Raw genomic sequence first — 17625 nt, 5'->3', positions numbered from 1 at the left:
CACCGGGAATTGGGGACAAACCCCATCCACCGGGAATTGGGGACAAAACACATCCACTGGGACTGGGGAACAAACCCCATCCACCGGGACCGGGGGACAAACCCCATCCACTGGGAATTGGGGACAAACCCCATCCACCAGGAATTGGGGACAAACCCCATCCACCGGGACTGGGGACAAACCCCACCCACCGGGAACTGGGGACAAACCCCATCCACCGGGACCGGGGGACAAACCCCATCCACCAGGAATTGGGGACAAATCCCATCCACCAGGAATTGGGGACAAATCCCATCCACCAGGAATTGGGGACAAACCCCATCCACCGGGACCGGGGGACAAACCCCATCCACCAGGAATTGGGGACAAATCCCATCCACCAGGAATTGGGGACAAATCCCATCCACCGGGACCTGGGGACAAACCCCATCCACCGGGAATTGGGGACAAACCCCATCCACTGGGAATTGGGGACAAAACACATCCACTGGGAACTGGGGACAAATGCCACCCAGCAGGACCTGGGGACAAATCCCTGCTCCCAAACCGAGGAGCTGCCTCACTTTTCAGCACCAAAAGCGAGCGTAGGAAATAAATGGAACAGCAGCGATCACTGCTGTATTTACTCAGAGGAAGCTTTGTTTTAAAGCTAAAGGAGAACTGGAAGCTGTCTTGTCCAGATTTGCTCCATGTAGCCACAGTTCTGATCTTCTAAAAAGCACCTATTTCACTTTTTCTGTAATATTTTACGCTTTGGCATAATAACAAGCAGTCGCTCTAGCAGATAGCAAGTTCAAATCCAAACCCTAGGTGGAAAACTCCTACAAATAATTACAAATGAGTGAGTGAGCAGGCATCTCAAAATCAATAAAATCGATCTCCCTGCTGCTTGCATCACACAGACTGTCAGAGCTGTTTGCCTGACGTCGGTGGGGCTGGGTGTGGTGGCACTTGTTGGACTGGTGTGATGCCTGGGAGTTGGGTGATTCATGAAGTGCCAGGAACGAGGGACACGTCAGGGATGCATTCCCAAAGCCCAGCCAGCAGTGGGATGGCTGCAGCAGCTGGGGAGTGACAAATCATTCATTCTACACAAGCAGCACCACTTCCAGCAGCTCCGTGCATTGCAGGCAGGATAAGGCAGCAGAAAAGTTAATTAATATATCCTACTAATTTCCCTTCTCTTCATTTTGATTAAAAAAATATAATATTGTGACCCAGTGTTTTTTCCAGCAACTTTCACTGAGAGTTTTCCTCTCCAAATCCACAGTAATTATAGGAATATCAGGAAGCCAGCAGCCAAAGGAGAATTCCAGAGTATCTCCAGTGTGAAATGGCAATAGGCAAACCCATCCGGACCAAATCTGCTCTGGGGAAGGGGCAGGATGGGCCTTTTCTGCTGAAGTGAGGTTTTGGCAGATATTTTCTGTACACTGTTACCCAAGCTGGTGAGCTGGAGGAAGAAATAACACAGGTCAGGGAGTGCAGTGCCAGCTGGGTTACAAATATTGTGTGCCCTGGGAGGCAGGAGGCTGATGGGGCTGTCTGTTCCCCTGGTGATCAGAAAGCAGGTCTGGACTAAGGTGCCCAGAGCTGCTAAACATACACAGATCAGCATGAGATAAACATATACAGATAAGGCTGGAAAATATTTCCTTCCTCAGACAGCACCTCACACTGATTCTTATTTATTTTTTAATTTATTTTAGGAAAATCTGCTTAGACCTGGGCCCTGTGCTGTTCTCTGGGACGAGGATGCCACAAAGAGACCCAGTTTAGGTGTCCCCACCTCCCCTCGGGGCTCACTGCTGCACTCCAGAGCTTGTCTTGGGAGGGTCCCAGAGCCTCCTGATCTCTGATGACCAATGTTTGGTCAGAGCCTGAGGTTTGTGGCTTTCACAACAGAACAAATCCAGGAGGGTCCTGGTGTGCTGCTCGTGTCAGTGCCACTTTTCCTGCTCAGAGTCACCTGCTTTTCAGGAGCTTTTGGCAAAAGAGTTAGAGAAGAGAGCTGATCTCAAAGGATGCTTCTGTCTTTTGCGTCCTCTTTAGTCCTGAAATTCTCATTGGATCTTGAAAATTACAGATCACAGTATTTGCATTTGCGAAATGGGTATTCCCTGCATTATGAGTATACCTTTTGAAATGTTAATAGTGTAGCCCACACTCCCACTTGTTTAAAATGTAAATTATCCCTGTGCTGGACAGCAATCCATTCAACAGCATCATGGCCTTTTCTGGCTGGAATCCTCCTTACAGCACACACAGGATTTTTAGCCTTCATTGATATTAAAGTGCAATTGGCTTGTGAATGCAATGGACTCCTTTTGGTTTGGGTTTTATGAATAGGAAATGTTTGCCTTAGCAGCAGATTGGGTGCCAATATTTCTCAGAGTAAGCCACTCTCTTCGAAGCCCATTCTGCTCCAAAAAAGTGAGCAACCCCTTCCAAATTGACATAAATTAGTTTAATTGTTGCAAAATGACTTTCAACACTGTTGCAGTGAGATCAGCCACATAAGCAGAAAATCACTTGGCCTTTTGTGAGCGTGTCAGGAGCTCAGTGAAAACTGAGGTTTTGATCAATTGTGCTGTTAAATCACTTTGAATGCTGATGCAGAAGGGCATGGTGCTGAAAACCACATCTGGCACAAATATATTTTCTGGATTAGGTGATGGATTGTATTTTGGAGCTGCATTGTGCAAACTGGGCACAAAAGTTGCTCTTGACTTCATCTTCATTTCATCGCCTTTTCCAGACTTACTGATCTCAATGCAAAGGAAATGGGCAGACTTCAAAAGTGGTTTTAAAGTCCTTCCTAAACTTCATGAATAGAACCTAGAAAATGCAATTCCTATTTCAGGAGAAGAAGCAGATTTTCTGGAACACTGTATAATAAATGACAAAGATTGATTGCTTTAAATGAATGGTTTTTTCCTTGTCCATGTCAATTTTATTCCCATATGTTTGTAATCACTCAGGATTTTTCAGAGTCCTGTTCTAAGAATGAGCCTGACTGGAAATGTAACTTTGAGATTTTTCCTCTTCTTGGAGGCCACTGTTTAAACATCAGGCAGCCCAAAGGAAATGTCTGCTCTGTCACATTGTGATGATGAAATCCCAGCCTTGTGACACCTTGCTGAAGTATGCACAGACTTGTGATTGCTTCCTGCCAGCGCCCAAGGAAGTGACTGGAGTATTAGAAAGCAGGCACAGCGTGGAGAGTAAGGCTCAGTTTCAGTCAGAGGGGGCTGCAGATTTGCCAGCAGAGGTGCCAGCCTGAGCTGCACTCAGAGCTGAGGAGGAACATGGGCAGACCCCAGGCTCAGGTACAAACTGCCTCGAGTTTGGGCAGGTGCTCAATGGCAGGCCAGGAACAGGCAGAAATTTTCCTGCATCTATCTACCATTTTGTACACAGACTGACCAATTCTGTGAAGACACACCCAAACACCCACAAATACTCCCTTTCCACAAGTCTTGTGAGGAAAGGAGAAGAAACATTCTTTTTCCACTTCCCCCCACGACTACAATTCTGTTTCAGAAGAAATTTTGGCAACCCAGCCTCACTAACTTTCACTTGGGCTGGCTTAAAGTGATGGGTGCAAACTCATTGCTTAGAGGGAAGAAAAGAAAACCTCCTGCTGGGTCCACCCAATGGTCAATATAATTCAGTATTCCATCTCTAATGCCAGTAGGAGAGTGTAAAGATATAGGTATTTTACTATTTTAATTAAATATTTGATATAGTTCACTTTGTTAATCATGGTGCTTTGGTGTAGTACCTAAAACACAGACTCCTGATCAATGAGAATTTTATGAGGCGTTCTAATTTTCAGACTTCCACAGAATGGGCAAAATTCTGGGGTTTTTTTTGAGAATGCCAAAATCACAGGGGGAGGAAAAAAAAAAAAAAACAAACGGATGAATCACCAGAATTACCAGGAATGTTTGCTCTCCCAGTTCCATTTTGGTTCCAAATCCCAGTTTCCTGTGCTGTGCTGCACTGACTTGCAGCTGCTGAGCCCTGCACAGCAATTTCACCGGGGCTGGGGCGGCAGCGGCCCCTCGGAGGGGATGAAGGCTGGGGAGCAGCTCCTGAGAGCCCCAACCCTGCTCAGGGGCTCCAGGGCTCCCTTTTTGGGGAATTCTGGAAAGCAGCAGCGGAGGTTGGCACGTGGCAGGAGGAAAGGAGGTGGGATGGGCGCTGGGGTGGCAGAGTCAGGGCAGGAGACCCGCGCTGCTCCAGCCGCTCCTCTTCTGCCAGCGCTCCAGCAGGGCTCTGCTCCACACTCACCCAATGCCTCCCCTTCCCTCGCCCCAGCCAGAGCAAGAAAAGCTCCACATCTCCAAATCTCAGCGTTTTGCCACGGATCTACACACAGAAATCCACAGCAAATCCCTCCCAGGCAGGGAAAGCCGCTCCAGTATTTGCACGTGTGATTCTTGATGCTGCTGCTGCAAACAGCACAGAATGATCTGGGTTGCAGTTGTAGCAGAAATTATTTAAGGTTTAACTGAGTGTAAACCACCAAATTCTCTATTTTCAGTCAATTTACCCACAAGATCAGATGGTATCATTTTAATTAAGTCATTTCGGTGAGTGACTAAGTTAATAATGTTTTGTTACCAGTGGAATGAAGACCAGCAATGATGCTTCATTTACCTTGTGATCAGCTTGATCAAGGAGAGAAGAAACTGTTCTAAGAATGTTAAGACTGACCTGGTGACAATTGTGATAAAAATTGTTCTAATTTCTGCATTAAAAAAAAAAAAGCAAAACCCAAACCAACCAAATAAAACAAAACAACAACAACAAAAGAACAAACAAACAAAAAAATGAACCCACCTCAGTGCTAGCAAAATGTTAAATTGGATTTTAAATTGGTTATAGCATGAATGTAAATGAAAAATCACATTTTCAAGAGAGCTGAGGGAAATGGGAGATCAATATATTGCTTTTTTTATTTTATAAGCTCTCCAGTTTAAAAAAATAATTTCTATTCCTTCTTCCACACCCTTCTGCCATAATTATGTAAAGAATCTGGATTATGGTTCCGACTAGATTTAACTGTTTTATAATAAGTCACAAGCATACCTTACCTACTTGATGAGATTCCTTTAAGGTTGTGCCAGTCTTTCCATTATTAAATCATGTTTAGTGTTATGTACTGGTGGCTTAAAAAAAAATTCATTTCAAGCTTGAACTTGCTACTCATTCTCAGTTAGCCATTTGTGTGAGGGAGCACAAAACCCATCACTGTTAACAGCTTAACACTATTTATGAGCTTAATGGAATTTTTGGCCTTTTAAAATGTTCATTAATGAGGTCTTTAGTGTGTTAATTGGGAGAATAAGATTAAAAATAAGGAAGAGCTGTATTTTGTGGATATAAAATGTGTGCTGCCACCATCATAAATTGGAGCCACTCATAGAAAATCTGACTTTTGGATTGACTTGTAAGTTTTAAACAGGAAAATTCAGATAGAAACACAGGTGCTCCAGTTACCCCCCTCTCCTTCTATGGACATGTTGGTACACCTGAACCTCAGAATTAGATGAGAATTGAAGACATTTGTGTCTTTTTGTAACACTTTTAGTTACAGATTTTCCATGCACATCAGCCATGTCCCACCCTCATCCCACAGGAGCACACAGAGACTTTGCACCTCAGCATCACTGACCGGTCTATGGGAATATTTTGGTTTAAAAAAAAAAGCTTTGTGTTTTGTAGAACAAGGTAGAACTTTTTAATAGTGGGGTTTATGTTCCAGGAGAGTTAAAAATGAAACATTTAAGTCCTTTATGTGCCACTAGGTTGAGCTGAGTGTCCTTGCTGCCGAGGGTTTAGCATGATGTATCGAAGGTCTGAAAAAAAAAAAAAATTTTAATTATCTCCATCTTAAGAGGATGCAGAAAAATGCTTCTGAAAGTAGAGAGCAAAAATCCTCTTCTGGCTTTGGCCTGAGGAACAAGTGTCCAGAGACTTTAACCATTCATTCCCCAGGGTGCTGCTGCTGGCTCTGCCAACACCCATTGCCGTGTCTTCAGGCTAAAAACTGATCTGCTCTGTGTCCCTGGACATAATTGCATTTTAGTGCCTGTTTGTCAGAACTGAATTCAAATTGAATTCAGCTTTTATTTAGTCAGCCTTTATTGTCTGCTATTTGTAAAGAGAACTGAGCCAATTAAGCCTTCAGTTTGTTGGGTTTTCTTTTCATTTTAGGTTTGTTTGTTTGTTTGTTTACCTGTTTTGGTTAAGGCTTTTTTTTTTTTTTTTGGCTGGGGGGAAGCCTTTTTGGGGAGGTTGATTATCTTTGTTTTGGTTTGGGTTTATTTGTTTTTTTGGGTTTTTTAAAACCAATTTTAGGATTTTGCTGCAGTCAGCAAGGAGTAGGCTGAGAAATGCACCCTAAAACCTCCTTGGTAGGGACATTTACTGTAGCTGTGAACACACCTCCCAGCCCATCCAAGCCCTGAGCCCAGCTGCATCCTGTGCTCACATTTAATCCTTTTTTAGTGTGAGATTGCCAAGTGGTCTCTTCTCCAAAGACTTCCTCGGCTGGGCTCTGCTATCTCCCAGATCGGGGAGACGGATTCTGATGTGGCTGAAGACTCTAGACAGTTAAATTCACTCCAATCCACTGAAGGCAGCTTGCTTTTCAGAAGCTGCCGAGGGCAAAATTTAGCTTTTTGCAGTTTGAGGGTGGGCTGTTTAACCTGAACAAGTTTCAGCTTGTTCAATTGTAATTTAACAATGTATTTCCCCCCGCTCGCTGTGTTCCTCCCAAGAGATGCTTGCACCTCCTTGCTGCATGAAAAGATGCCTGTATTTAATGTGCATATTAAATAAGTCTGTAAATTCTCACATAATTTTACATTTAAAAGTCCCACTTGAGGTGTGTGTCTGTGTATATAATTTCGTTAGGTGCAGGTATAGAAATAAACCAGTCTTTGCTCTTTCCTTTTGTACCTCCTCAAGACATGTAATCTACAAAGCAGGAGAATTGCATGATCAAATGTGCCAGAGTGGAATGCATAATTAGTCCAGAGGAGGGTAAGTCAGTTCAGAACTTGTACTGACATTCTTAAGGGCAGCAGGAGTCTTCTTGCCATGAAATTACATCAGCTCCTGTGGCCCAGAGTCAACACAAATGCTTTCCCTTTCTAGTAAAAAAGGCGTGAAAAATGCTAATGTCTCCAGAACTGTACCCTGGAACAAAGGTGAGGAAAGGAATATTTATTGGAGCGTGGTGCTCACCTGGAAGTGAACCTGGGTTTGAGGGGAGAAGGGATTGAGACATCGTGCTTTGGAAAGAGCCATTTCAGCTTCTTTAATAGATTCAGTCATGACTTGCAAACAGACAAAAACCATCTAAATAAGAAAAAAGAATGCTTCCTTGATCCTAGTTCAGAGACATTCCCACAGCAGGTGGGGCAGAGGCCTTTATTTAAATTGCAGCTCTCCTGCATACACCCAAATTTGTTACGGCTCCGGCAGGTGAGGAGCAAACCCCGCTCCACGCTGGATGCAGACAGCAACTCCCATTTCCAGGGGGTGAAAAGATCAGTGCTGGGCTGGGAGAGTGTGGTTTCAACAACAGAGGTGGAATCCATCCCGTGTGGAAACACCTCCCCTTCCCCAGGAGCTGGGGGTGACGCCTGCAGCCCTCAGTGCCAGTTAATTCATTGAACTTGTCACCAGGACAAACACGAGGGCAGCAGCTCAGCACAGCTCCAAATTAGCTAGGTAGCAATTAGCCCTGGTTCAGCTGGTGGGTAGGGAGTGACTAATTTCCATTTCCCCACGAGGAGAAGGGAGGAAAGGAACATTTCCTTTCTCTTAAGCTGGAAATCTGGCCCTGGGAGCTGTTTGGTGGATCTATTGTGTGAGGCAAATCTCCCGTGGACTGGGAGCTGATGTGTCACCCTGGCAGCAGCGTTTGTTTGTGCTCTGAATTCCAGTGGCACCGTGTCAGTGGCACATCCTGTTTCCCACTGCATGAGGCTGCTGGAGTTTGGGACTGAGGGTAAAAAATAATTGTACGTGGGGAAAACCTGCCTGAAGATTCCCTGAGCTCCTGCACTGGGAGTGCAAAGCAAGGAAAGGGGGGAAAAAGCAGGAGTTGGGCTTGAAGCAGCCCAAAGTCTGAAGGATTCACTGATGGTGGAGTCAGGATAGAAAACTCCTGTTTAAAGGGCCCCTCTGGAGTGTGGGAATCTGAGCTAGTGATGATCCTGAGATTGCAGAAAGTCTCTGTCTTTCTGCCCCGCTGCCAAAGCAGAAGCCATAATTGTTCTGTGCTGGTTTCCAGGTTGTTTATTCTGTTTATCTCTCACATGTTCTGCTGCCCTGCCCAGCTCTGTCCTGCAGGGCAGCGTGTGGGGCTCTGCCCTCAGTGGGATGTGACAAACATTAAATACCAGAAACTCCCTGGGCTGGATTGACAATAACGTGCCAATATCTGTCACCTACGTTGGACAGTGTGTCCCCAGCCTGAACCAACAGAAAAATGCCAACACCACAGTGAAACATGGAGGGCATGAAGAAGGAGAAAAAGGACAAGACACACCCAATTTCCTCCGTCTTGTCCCCTTTGGACCCCTAATCTAGAATCCTACAATTTTACTTTTGCACCCATGCCACACTTAATTATTACTTATATCAAACACTCAGAGCTTGCAATTCATGCTATAAGATTGAAAACTCTTTTCCATGGACAGAGATCACAGCCAGTGTCTCTGGGGGCTCTGTCCAGGGGGTTCCTGACCCCTGCCAGGGTCCCAGACCTGCCAGGGCAGCCAGAGGGAAGCCCTGGACTCCCACACTGGAGGATTTTCATAATCCCCAGCTGCAAGGTCTGCACAGCAGCTCAGCTGCAGCTCCCTGGCAGAGGAGGGAGGATGCTCCCTGCTCTGGAGGATGCTTTGCCCCCTCTGCTTTCTCTGTGTGTTAAAACCACTCTTGATTTCATGGGAGGAGGCATTTTAGGAGAGAGGCTGTGAGATTTTATTACAGCAGGTGTAAATTAAAGAAATGTCTCCTCACACACTTTGATTATGTGAAGAAGTTTCACCCAATATCTCCAGTTCCCATGAAAGGAGGTTTCAGTGGCAGAATTTGATGTGAAATTTGGTGAGAAAAGAAGCACCAGCATCTTACTTTTCCTTAAAACAGAGCTGCTAATCCACACAAATTCTTTGGGGGATCACCTCAACTACTCTGAGTGACAGAAAAATGGAGCCCACTCTTTAGGGGAGCACATTAGGGAAGCCCAGCTCTGGTTAATTTTAAGTTCAGCACTATCCAGAGTTTCTTCAGCACTGCAGACATTCTGTGAGTGATGGAGAGATCTAGCTGGGTAATTTTAAGTCCTTTCCCTACATCACCTCTGAAAAGTGCCTGTCACTCAAACACTTGTAACAGACTTCTGAGAGGTAGCTCCCAAAAGAAAAAATAGTTAAATAGCAGCCCACACACTCTACTTGTTTCTTTTCTTTCTCATCTGGAGAGACAACAGTTCTTTTGTATTGCCAGTGGAGGTGCTTTATAAATCTGCATGATTTTTTACCAAAATTAATTCCTAGCAAAAAAAGCAAGAGAAGAACACAAGCAGCTTTAATTTCTTACTACTTACTGTAACTATCTTCGTGGTGCTGAGAAGTACAGGTCAGTGCAAGGTAATAATAATGACTGAAAATCTCGTCTTTAGGTAAAAAAAAATGGTTATTCCCCAGAGGTTATAGAGCCTTGAAGAAGAATTTATCCTGGGAAACTCAAGTGTTGGATAATGTGATGTGGATCAGTCTTTAAACCCCACATCCACCCTTGGAAGTGCTGAGCAATGCTGCTGTTAAAAGAATTTTATTTTGTTTTGTGTTAACTGATCCTCTTTCTAATTTTGTTGTGTTGTACTTTGTGATTAAAAACTTCCAAACATGTCTCTCCTGGGCTGTCTTAATGTGAAACAGAGGATGTTGTCTCTGTTGCTTGTTGCTCTTCTTGGCTTATTTTAAATCTAAAGAACTGACTTGATACTTGAAATATTATTTGAATTATTTCCCTTTAAAAAAAAAAAAAGTTTAATTTTATTTTCTTACTTGACTTAATTTTTGAGCTGCGTTAATTTAGCTATGGAGGAATAAATCACTCTTTCATGAAATTAGATGTTAAGTGTCATCTCAAGGTAGAATGCTCTTCCTCAAAAAAGAGGAGGAATTAGGGAAACTGATGGGATTTTGCAAATTTGGCTGGTAATTTGAATAAATGAATATGCATTTGGAAAACTAATCACTACTTTAAGGTACCTATTTTGGATCTTTTGATAGGAGATTTTAAAAAAACACCTTGAAAATGTTTGCTTGTTTAGAGGTGCATGTCTAAGAGAAAGCGTTTCCTTGTTGGAGACAGGTATTGTCTACAGAAATCTCTTGTGGTGACACATGTGACAGCTTAGATGATCTCTCTTCAATTGCTCTGAGTCCAAAATCACTTCCAGCTACTTCAGGTAGGGAAAAACAAACTCTGCTGAGGATCAAAATTTGCAAATGGTTCTTTGTTTGCAGCGCTGCCTTTGCTGTGCCAGGAGAGCAGAAATTCAGAGCAGAGTTAAATTGCTTCCGAGGCCTGCAATAGTGAGCAGGGACAGGGCCCAGGGAAGGCTGGAGAGGTTTGGGTTGGGTATTAGGAAAAGGTTTTTCCCCGGAGGTGCTGGCACTGCCCAGGGAATGGGCACGGCCCCGAGGCTGCCAGAGCTGCAGGAACAACACTGCCAGGGATGTCCGGGTGGGATTGTTGGGGTGTCTGTGCAGGGCCAGGGCTGGACTGGGTGATCCTTGGGGGTCCCTTCAGCTCAGGATATTCTGGGATTCTGTGCACAAAGGATGAGACTGCTCAGTGCCCAGCCAGAAAAGGAAACCCAGTGCCAGCATTGGCAAGCTGTGTCCCCTGGGATGTCCCTGTCCATCCTGCCCAGGCACAGATCCCACCTCAGCCCCCTGGATAGATCCTGGTGTTTGACACATCCAGCCCCTGTGGCCCTGCTGGGAGCTGCTGTTGATGGACAAAAGGAAATTTATTTGTGGTGTTCAGCCAAAGAGTGGCAAGAGCCCAGTGAGTGCCCAGCCCACTGCAGAGCCTTCCCCAATTTCCCACCAGGAGCTGCCCTGTACGTGAGCCCTTCGCTGAGCCGGCGCTGGCTCCAACAAGGGGCTTTGTTTTTGTCAGCTAGGAAGTATGCAAAGTACACACAGTGTTTACAAAGTACCTCAGTACTACTTTGACTAATTTTTACTGGAGAGTTAGTGGTTGTTTCAAAGCTGGATTAGTCACTTCGACCATAATTACAATCTCTTGAAATCTGCTTCAGCATTTCGAATTGGCTGCAGGCCTAATGGTCAGAAAACGGCTCCATCTCAATCTCAAGACAAAACTTGATTAGTAGCTCTTGTAGATTTATTTATCTTGTAGCTTTTTCCTGATTTCTAAGCGAAAGATGAATAAAGGTGGAGTGCATAGACACCCGCGGCACTGTGAGCTGCCTGTGTGTGGCAAAGTGCAAGTGAAGAACAGAGCAGTGCTCCCAGGCTGGGGCTCCCAGAGATGAGCCCCCACAGACACCCAAATTCCTGTTGGAATTCCCTCCACAGCATCCCATGGGATAACTGGGTGCACACCAAGTGGAACCACAACCCCTTCGAGAAGCAAGACCAAACAGACAACCCAGGCTTGAGCAGCCCTGCACAAAAACTCCTTTTTTCCCCTGGTTCTGTTCCGGAGGTGTGCTGCAGATTGAAAGCCTTAGCCAAGGGGCAGAGCCCGGGGCAGCAGCGTGCAGCAGCTTGTGTGTGACACTCCTGGGCACGCTGGCACTGCGGGCAGGCAGCCTGTTCTGCACTCTGTGTGGGAGGAAACACCAGGCACCTTGGATTGCATCATCCCCTTGGCTTTTTTTTTTTTTTTTTTTTTTTTTTTTTTTTTTCCTCCCCTTTCTTTCTTTTTTGTCTTCCAGATGGTAAAACAAAGGCTGTAGTGAAACCCGTTTTCTCCCAGGAAGAGGTGGGAGGGAATTTTTATATGAGCAAGAAACTTTGCCTCGAGTCGAAATCTGGGGCCTGGACTAATGAAGTACCTGTAATTCATATTGTACTAAATATTGCTGAAACCAGGCATGTACTAATCATGAACCGTGCCAAACTATGCATAATTACTATGCTTTCTCTGTAGCAGTAATTAATTTGCGTTAGCAACTTTGATTAATCTTTCTAATCTAGAAGTAAAATGCTTCTCAGACATGAAAGGCTCTCCAAGTGCTCAAGGTTGTTGTTGCAGCCTCGTGGAGGGTGTTTCAATCCAGTGGGGGCAGGAAGGGGACAAAGCTTAAAAAAAATCAAAGTCTAGCTGATATTTATGAACTAATAACCAATAAAAAGGGTTACAGCATTCTGTTTGGCCACATAATTAATCAGCTAAGCTACAGGCTTCTGTCCACAGTGCCTTCCTCCTGCAAGAAAAGAGAATTGTCAGTCAGAGAGCTTCTCCAAGGGCTGCTCCAGAGATGAGGGGCTGAGATTCCATCTCATGGAGGGCAGTGAGTCAACATCTCTATCGCTGCAAACTCACCCAGAGATTCATTTTGGTCTTAACCTCAGAGCTTGTTCTAGGCAGGGCTGTTCAGCTCCGGTCCCAGTTGTTCTGTCAGTCCCACAGGGGCCAGCTGTGCTTCCTGGGGACCTGGAGCTGCCCCCTTTGCAGGAGAAATGTGTGCTGAGCTCATTGCCCCAGCCTGCTGCCAGCCAGAGCCACCAGGTGTGAGCCCAGCCCTGACTCCTCTGACATTTTAAAGTTTCCACACGCACTGCCAGCCTCCCCAGCCTGCTCCCAGAGAAAGGGTTTCTTCATCGAAAGTGCTCGTGAGTTACCCAGCACAGGCTCCACAGGAGCTAACATTTCTGAGGCAGGCAGAGGTGTCTCACAAACCCACTACAAATCCAGGTGGGTTTCTGTGTGACCACGGTGTTGCTCTTTCTGTCCCTCGGCCACGTTAATATCATTCAGGTTTTTTTCTTCTTGTTTCCTGGCAAGGATTGTATGTAATTCATGACAAGAGATTCAGAATGACATGAAAATCAGTTGGAAATGGATAGTCTAGAGATTACTGACAAGCTAATTCATTTTGATTTGGATAACTTCTGTTAAAATCTTCTGCTACTGCCTCAAAGTCTGGGATCAATTCTGTTTGCACGGGTCAGAAAAAAAGTTTTTAAAACACACAACTCAGTAGAAAATGTAAATGTAATTCCTACAATTTATAGGGTTTTTTTATATATATAATGCTGATCCAACAAAGGAATTCATTGTGATAGTTTATTTTCTTACAGCTGTAGTTTGTGTCCAAATATTTTATAATCATAAAGCTACCCTCTTGATATCAGTCAAAATAGACAATATATATTGATGTCTAAACAAGCTTTGTAGAAGACATTTTTTTAAATCAGGCATGGGACTTTACATTTATTAGAAGGTGTTCACAAAAATAAGGGTAACATCATGCATATTCTTTGCAACTAAACCCAGTTATGGTTACAGTTTGGAAACAAATCCTTTAAATAGACATATGGAGATACAGTAGTACATATACACTCTATTTATGACATTTAGTGTACTGATAACTCCCAGCAATACATCAGAAGTCCACAACCAGCTGATGGAAGGATTGGATAAGGAGGAAGAAACTGCTTCAATTTCTCACATTATTTATGTGGCTCTACAAGAATGTCAGTGTGAATCGCCTCCTGAATCCAGGAGGCAAGAACAAGTCAAGACTATACTTCTGCAGTACAAAACATTTACACACGAAATACACATGCATTGCAATGCATTGGAAATGGGCAAAGAGAGGAGAAACCCATTCCCCAACGCTTTATTAACACAATTCTACAAAGGAGTCTCAAATAGGATTATATACTTCAGTCACAGTAAGGCCACAAAATTACAATGGATACGGACCTTGGGATCAGACATTCTGCGGGAGCAATGGAACCCTTCCTTCTTTCCGGAGCTTTTCACGTGTTCCTGCGTGGCATCTCCCTCACCAAAGTCCTCCTGCTATCGATTCGTGTTTCTGTAGGTTTAACATATTGCTTGGTACAACAGTGAGCACAGTAGAGAAGGGTGCTGGCACAGGGAGAACAAAACCTATGGGACATTCACGGCGGTGTCGGACTCTACACGAAGCTGCTAATCAGAGAACAGACTGGCAAAGGATTTCCTCAGGTTCCGGATGGTCTCAGCTTTGGCCTCGTCTTCGTTCACGGACGATCTGAAGAAGGAGGACTCTGTGAAGCTGAAGGCGTTGGTCAAGGACTGCGACTTGCTGCAAGACACAAACACAACAGGTTCTGCATGGTCACACTGTCCCCCAGCCTCCACCCCCAGCACCCGGACCAGAAGAGGGGAAATTGTCCCTGAGACTGGACAAAAATGGGTTTTCACCCATTCACAGAAATGGGCTTTCACCCATTTTTGTTACGTCCCACACAGCTGTGTACCCCTGACTTGAGAGTAAGGCTTGAGGATAACATTTCTTTCAAGGAACACGCCGGTGTTTTCTTTGCTTTCTACAGATCTGAATTGGATGATGTAAATTAGAGCTTTGAGGAAAATGCGGGCCTGGCTACTGAATCCAAATCACAACTCAACAGGACTGATAAATAATTGTGTTTTGGTTGTGCGCAGAGAAAAATTGGGTATTTTACAAGAGTTTGAGTCCTAAACTGTAATGTGCTCTCCCTCTGTCTAGATGTATTGAACATTAGAGCCTTAATAGAGGCTTAAAGGCATGTTATACCTTTGAAAAAACACCTCAAATCAGATATATTTTTTCTTTTCTATAGGTAGTGCCTGGCAATACTACTCCATTCTTACTGCTATCATGTAAGTCCTGTATAAGCTCCCATAAGCAAAAAAAAACATTACAATGAAAACAAGAAGGAAAACAGCTAAAGTTTAAAACTTTAACTCATGACTTGTCAGATAAAATAACATCTAAAAATAGGTTTGAATTTAAATAGAACATTGAGTTATCAGCTTTTTACAAAGACATCCCTACATTTGTAAAACGAGTTCCCTGATTTCATTTTTATCTCAGTACAATAGATTTCAGTTTTGGCTCTAGTAAAACTGAAGCATTTTCCTTGTTCAGATTGTCTCAGACTCCTCATGGTTTGCAGCTTCTCTCCTTCTAAACTAATAATGTACAGCAAACAGTGCTGCAGGCGTTTTAGGTTTTTCATAAATTATAGTTGTGCTAATGAGAATAGACTGATAAATGTTTGTTTGTACTCACTGAAAGAGGGAGGGTGGGAAGCAGCACTTGACTTGATTAGTAACACAATAAGCAGCCTAATTAAATATTTATTCACAGATTAATAACATGTACATACAGGTTAGGCAACAGCATGTGGGTGAATACAAAGCACACACATGCAAATAGAGCTAATCCTACAGGCAGGAGATCTGAGCCTTGGTGTGGACCTAAAACTGCTTCTGAAAGTTAGAAAGCTGCTCTTATTATGGCTTGCATCTTAAAACCTTTAATTTCTCCTTTGTTATTTTATTTTAAAGAGGGACTCTTCCATTTGAAGAAGAGGAAAATGAATCTAGATGAGAACAAAAAGCTTAAAGGAGAAAGCTGGGAAGCAGCATGTGACAGAGCCCTCCTGTAACTGTCCTAGTTGCTTTTCTTCAATGTCAGAAATTAGGTTTCAAACTATAAACTGATTTCCATCTTGCTTTAAAAAATCCACCTCTCTATTATCTGTCATCTGAAATGATGGCAGAATCAATTTGAGGTTTATAATCATAAAACAGAATAAGTAAATACACTGTCCCAGGGAGGCAAGGGAAATACTGTCCTCTTCGCACAATATTGTCATCCAGCATATCTTTGGCACTGAGCTGGGCTCAGGGAGGACACGGGGTTGTTTCCCACTGGTGTTAGCTCAGGAGTGGGTGGAACCAGGGGATCTGTGTTCCTGGGAGGAAACAAAGACTCCATGCAGGTCTTTGTACATACCAGGCTGAGGAGATGTGTCTGAGATTCTCCTGGCAATGGTTGTGTCAGGGCTGCTGTGTTGGAAAACTGCAAAGCTCTACTGCTGCTTCCCTGAGGTTTCTGTTGGCTGGGTTTGAGCTCTGAGGGGGGATTTTTCCATGTTCCTTACTGGATGCAGGTAAATCAGTAAGGAACCTTCCAGAAGTGGGACAAGCACTTTTTTTTTTTGGTTTTGTGCAGCCTTCTCTGGGCACTCTCTGGGCTTGAGCACTCAGGCAGTGCCAGTGCAAGGGAAGCAGAAAGAACCAATCCAGCAGCCACTGTCCAACATTATCCAGCCTGGATTGTGCCTTTGGAAAAGGAACCTGTTGTCTCAGTGACTGCAAGGTTAAAAGTTGAACCAGATAAGACTTCCTCTTGGAGGGCAGGCTGACAGCACACCCAGCCCGTGAGTCAGTGGCACCAAAAAGAGGAAACAAACACAAGAAAGATGATGGTTTCTCAGACCTGGCTGGGGCAGAAATTGCACAACGGGCAGATGAAATTTTCTGTGGTGCTTAGGATAGAACTAATGCTAGCAGCTTGCTTTACTCCATTGCCAGAGATTAAGCTTTCTGAGCTATTTCACCTAGTTTTAAACTTGGGACTAGAACTGATACAAGCAGCTTGCTTTACTCCATGAGCAGGGACTACGCTTTTTGAGCTATTTTAACCTCGTTTTAAACTTGGGAACAACACATCCATTTCCCCCCTGGCTGTCAGAGCAACCCCCAAATCCCAGTTAGACAAAACCTGCGCCGTGAGAAGAAGAACGGATAACGCGACTCTTACTTAAGCTGCGGATGCGACTGAGGCTTCTGCTGTGGCGCAGGCTGAGGCTCTGGCTGTGGCTGTGGCTCTGCTTCCTTTGATAACCTGGAGCTGGGAGGACCTTGGGCCTGGGGCCGAGGCTGCTGGGTGGTGGGTCCGGGCGGGCGCTGGGGCTGCGAGGCTGCGGGCTTTGCTGCCTGCCCCGCGGGGAACACGCGCTGGGGCTGCAATGGCTCCTGGCTTTGGGATTGCATTCCTTGGGGTTGCACTGGGCCCCCTAGGTTCAGTACAAGAAAAACTTCATAATGTTATAGTGGCAAAGAGGCCTTATTTAGACTTCATATCCAACAGTTTAAAATCATCCTCTCCAATGTGATTAACTCTACTTTCGAGGCAAAAGTCTACCGGCAGGTGCTCGCATGGAGGCGGCAGCACTGTTCACACTCATTAGGAACTTGCTTGGAGCCCCCCATAAATCAGCTTTAAAACTGCTAAATAGCACCCAATTCATCCCAGGTACTGACTTCAAACCAAATCAAAGGAGTTACACCCAGAACAGTTTTGGCCCAAGTCAAGGAGAGGCTGGGAGGTAAATGAACACAGTAGTAATAGCTAATTCAGCAAGACATTCAGTATTTTCTGTGTAGTTACTGCAGATATTTTCTTCCTCCAAAGTCTTAAAATCATTTCTCCTCTTAGATTCACTCCTACACCAGTAAAACAATCTCATTTTCTGTCTGGTTGAAAGTATTTTCATAACT

General features: G+C 44.4%; 1 protein-coding gene across 1 annotated transcript in view; it reads right to left on the bottom strand.

The window, feature by feature from the left end:
* Window positions 1-13351: 13351 nt before the first annotated feature.
* SYN2 (synapsin II) overlaps window positions 13352-17625 on the bottom strand; it is a 164511-nt gene continuing 160237 nt past the window's right edge. The window contains exons 12-13 of the mRNA XM_021530459.3: window positions 16886-17141; window positions 13352-14374 (exon numbers count right to left, since the gene is read on the bottom strand). Of these exons, the coding sequence (XP_021386134.1) occupies window positions 14239-14374; window positions 16886-17141 (392 nt within the window). The 3' untranslated portion in view covers window positions 13352-14238. The remainder of the gene's footprint in view (window positions 14375-16885; window positions 17142-17625) is intronic.

Source organism: Lonchura striata, chromosome 12, assembly GCF_050655825.1.
Source record: "Lonchura striata isolate lonStrDom1 chromosome 12, ASM5065582v1, whole genome shotgun sequence".
Taxonomy (NCBI): Eukaryota; Metazoa; Chordata; class Aves; order Passeriformes; family Estrildidae; genus Lonchura; species Lonchura striata.
Note: the sequence above shows the minus strand (reverse complement) of the source record. Positions and strands in the feature narration are given on the sequence as shown.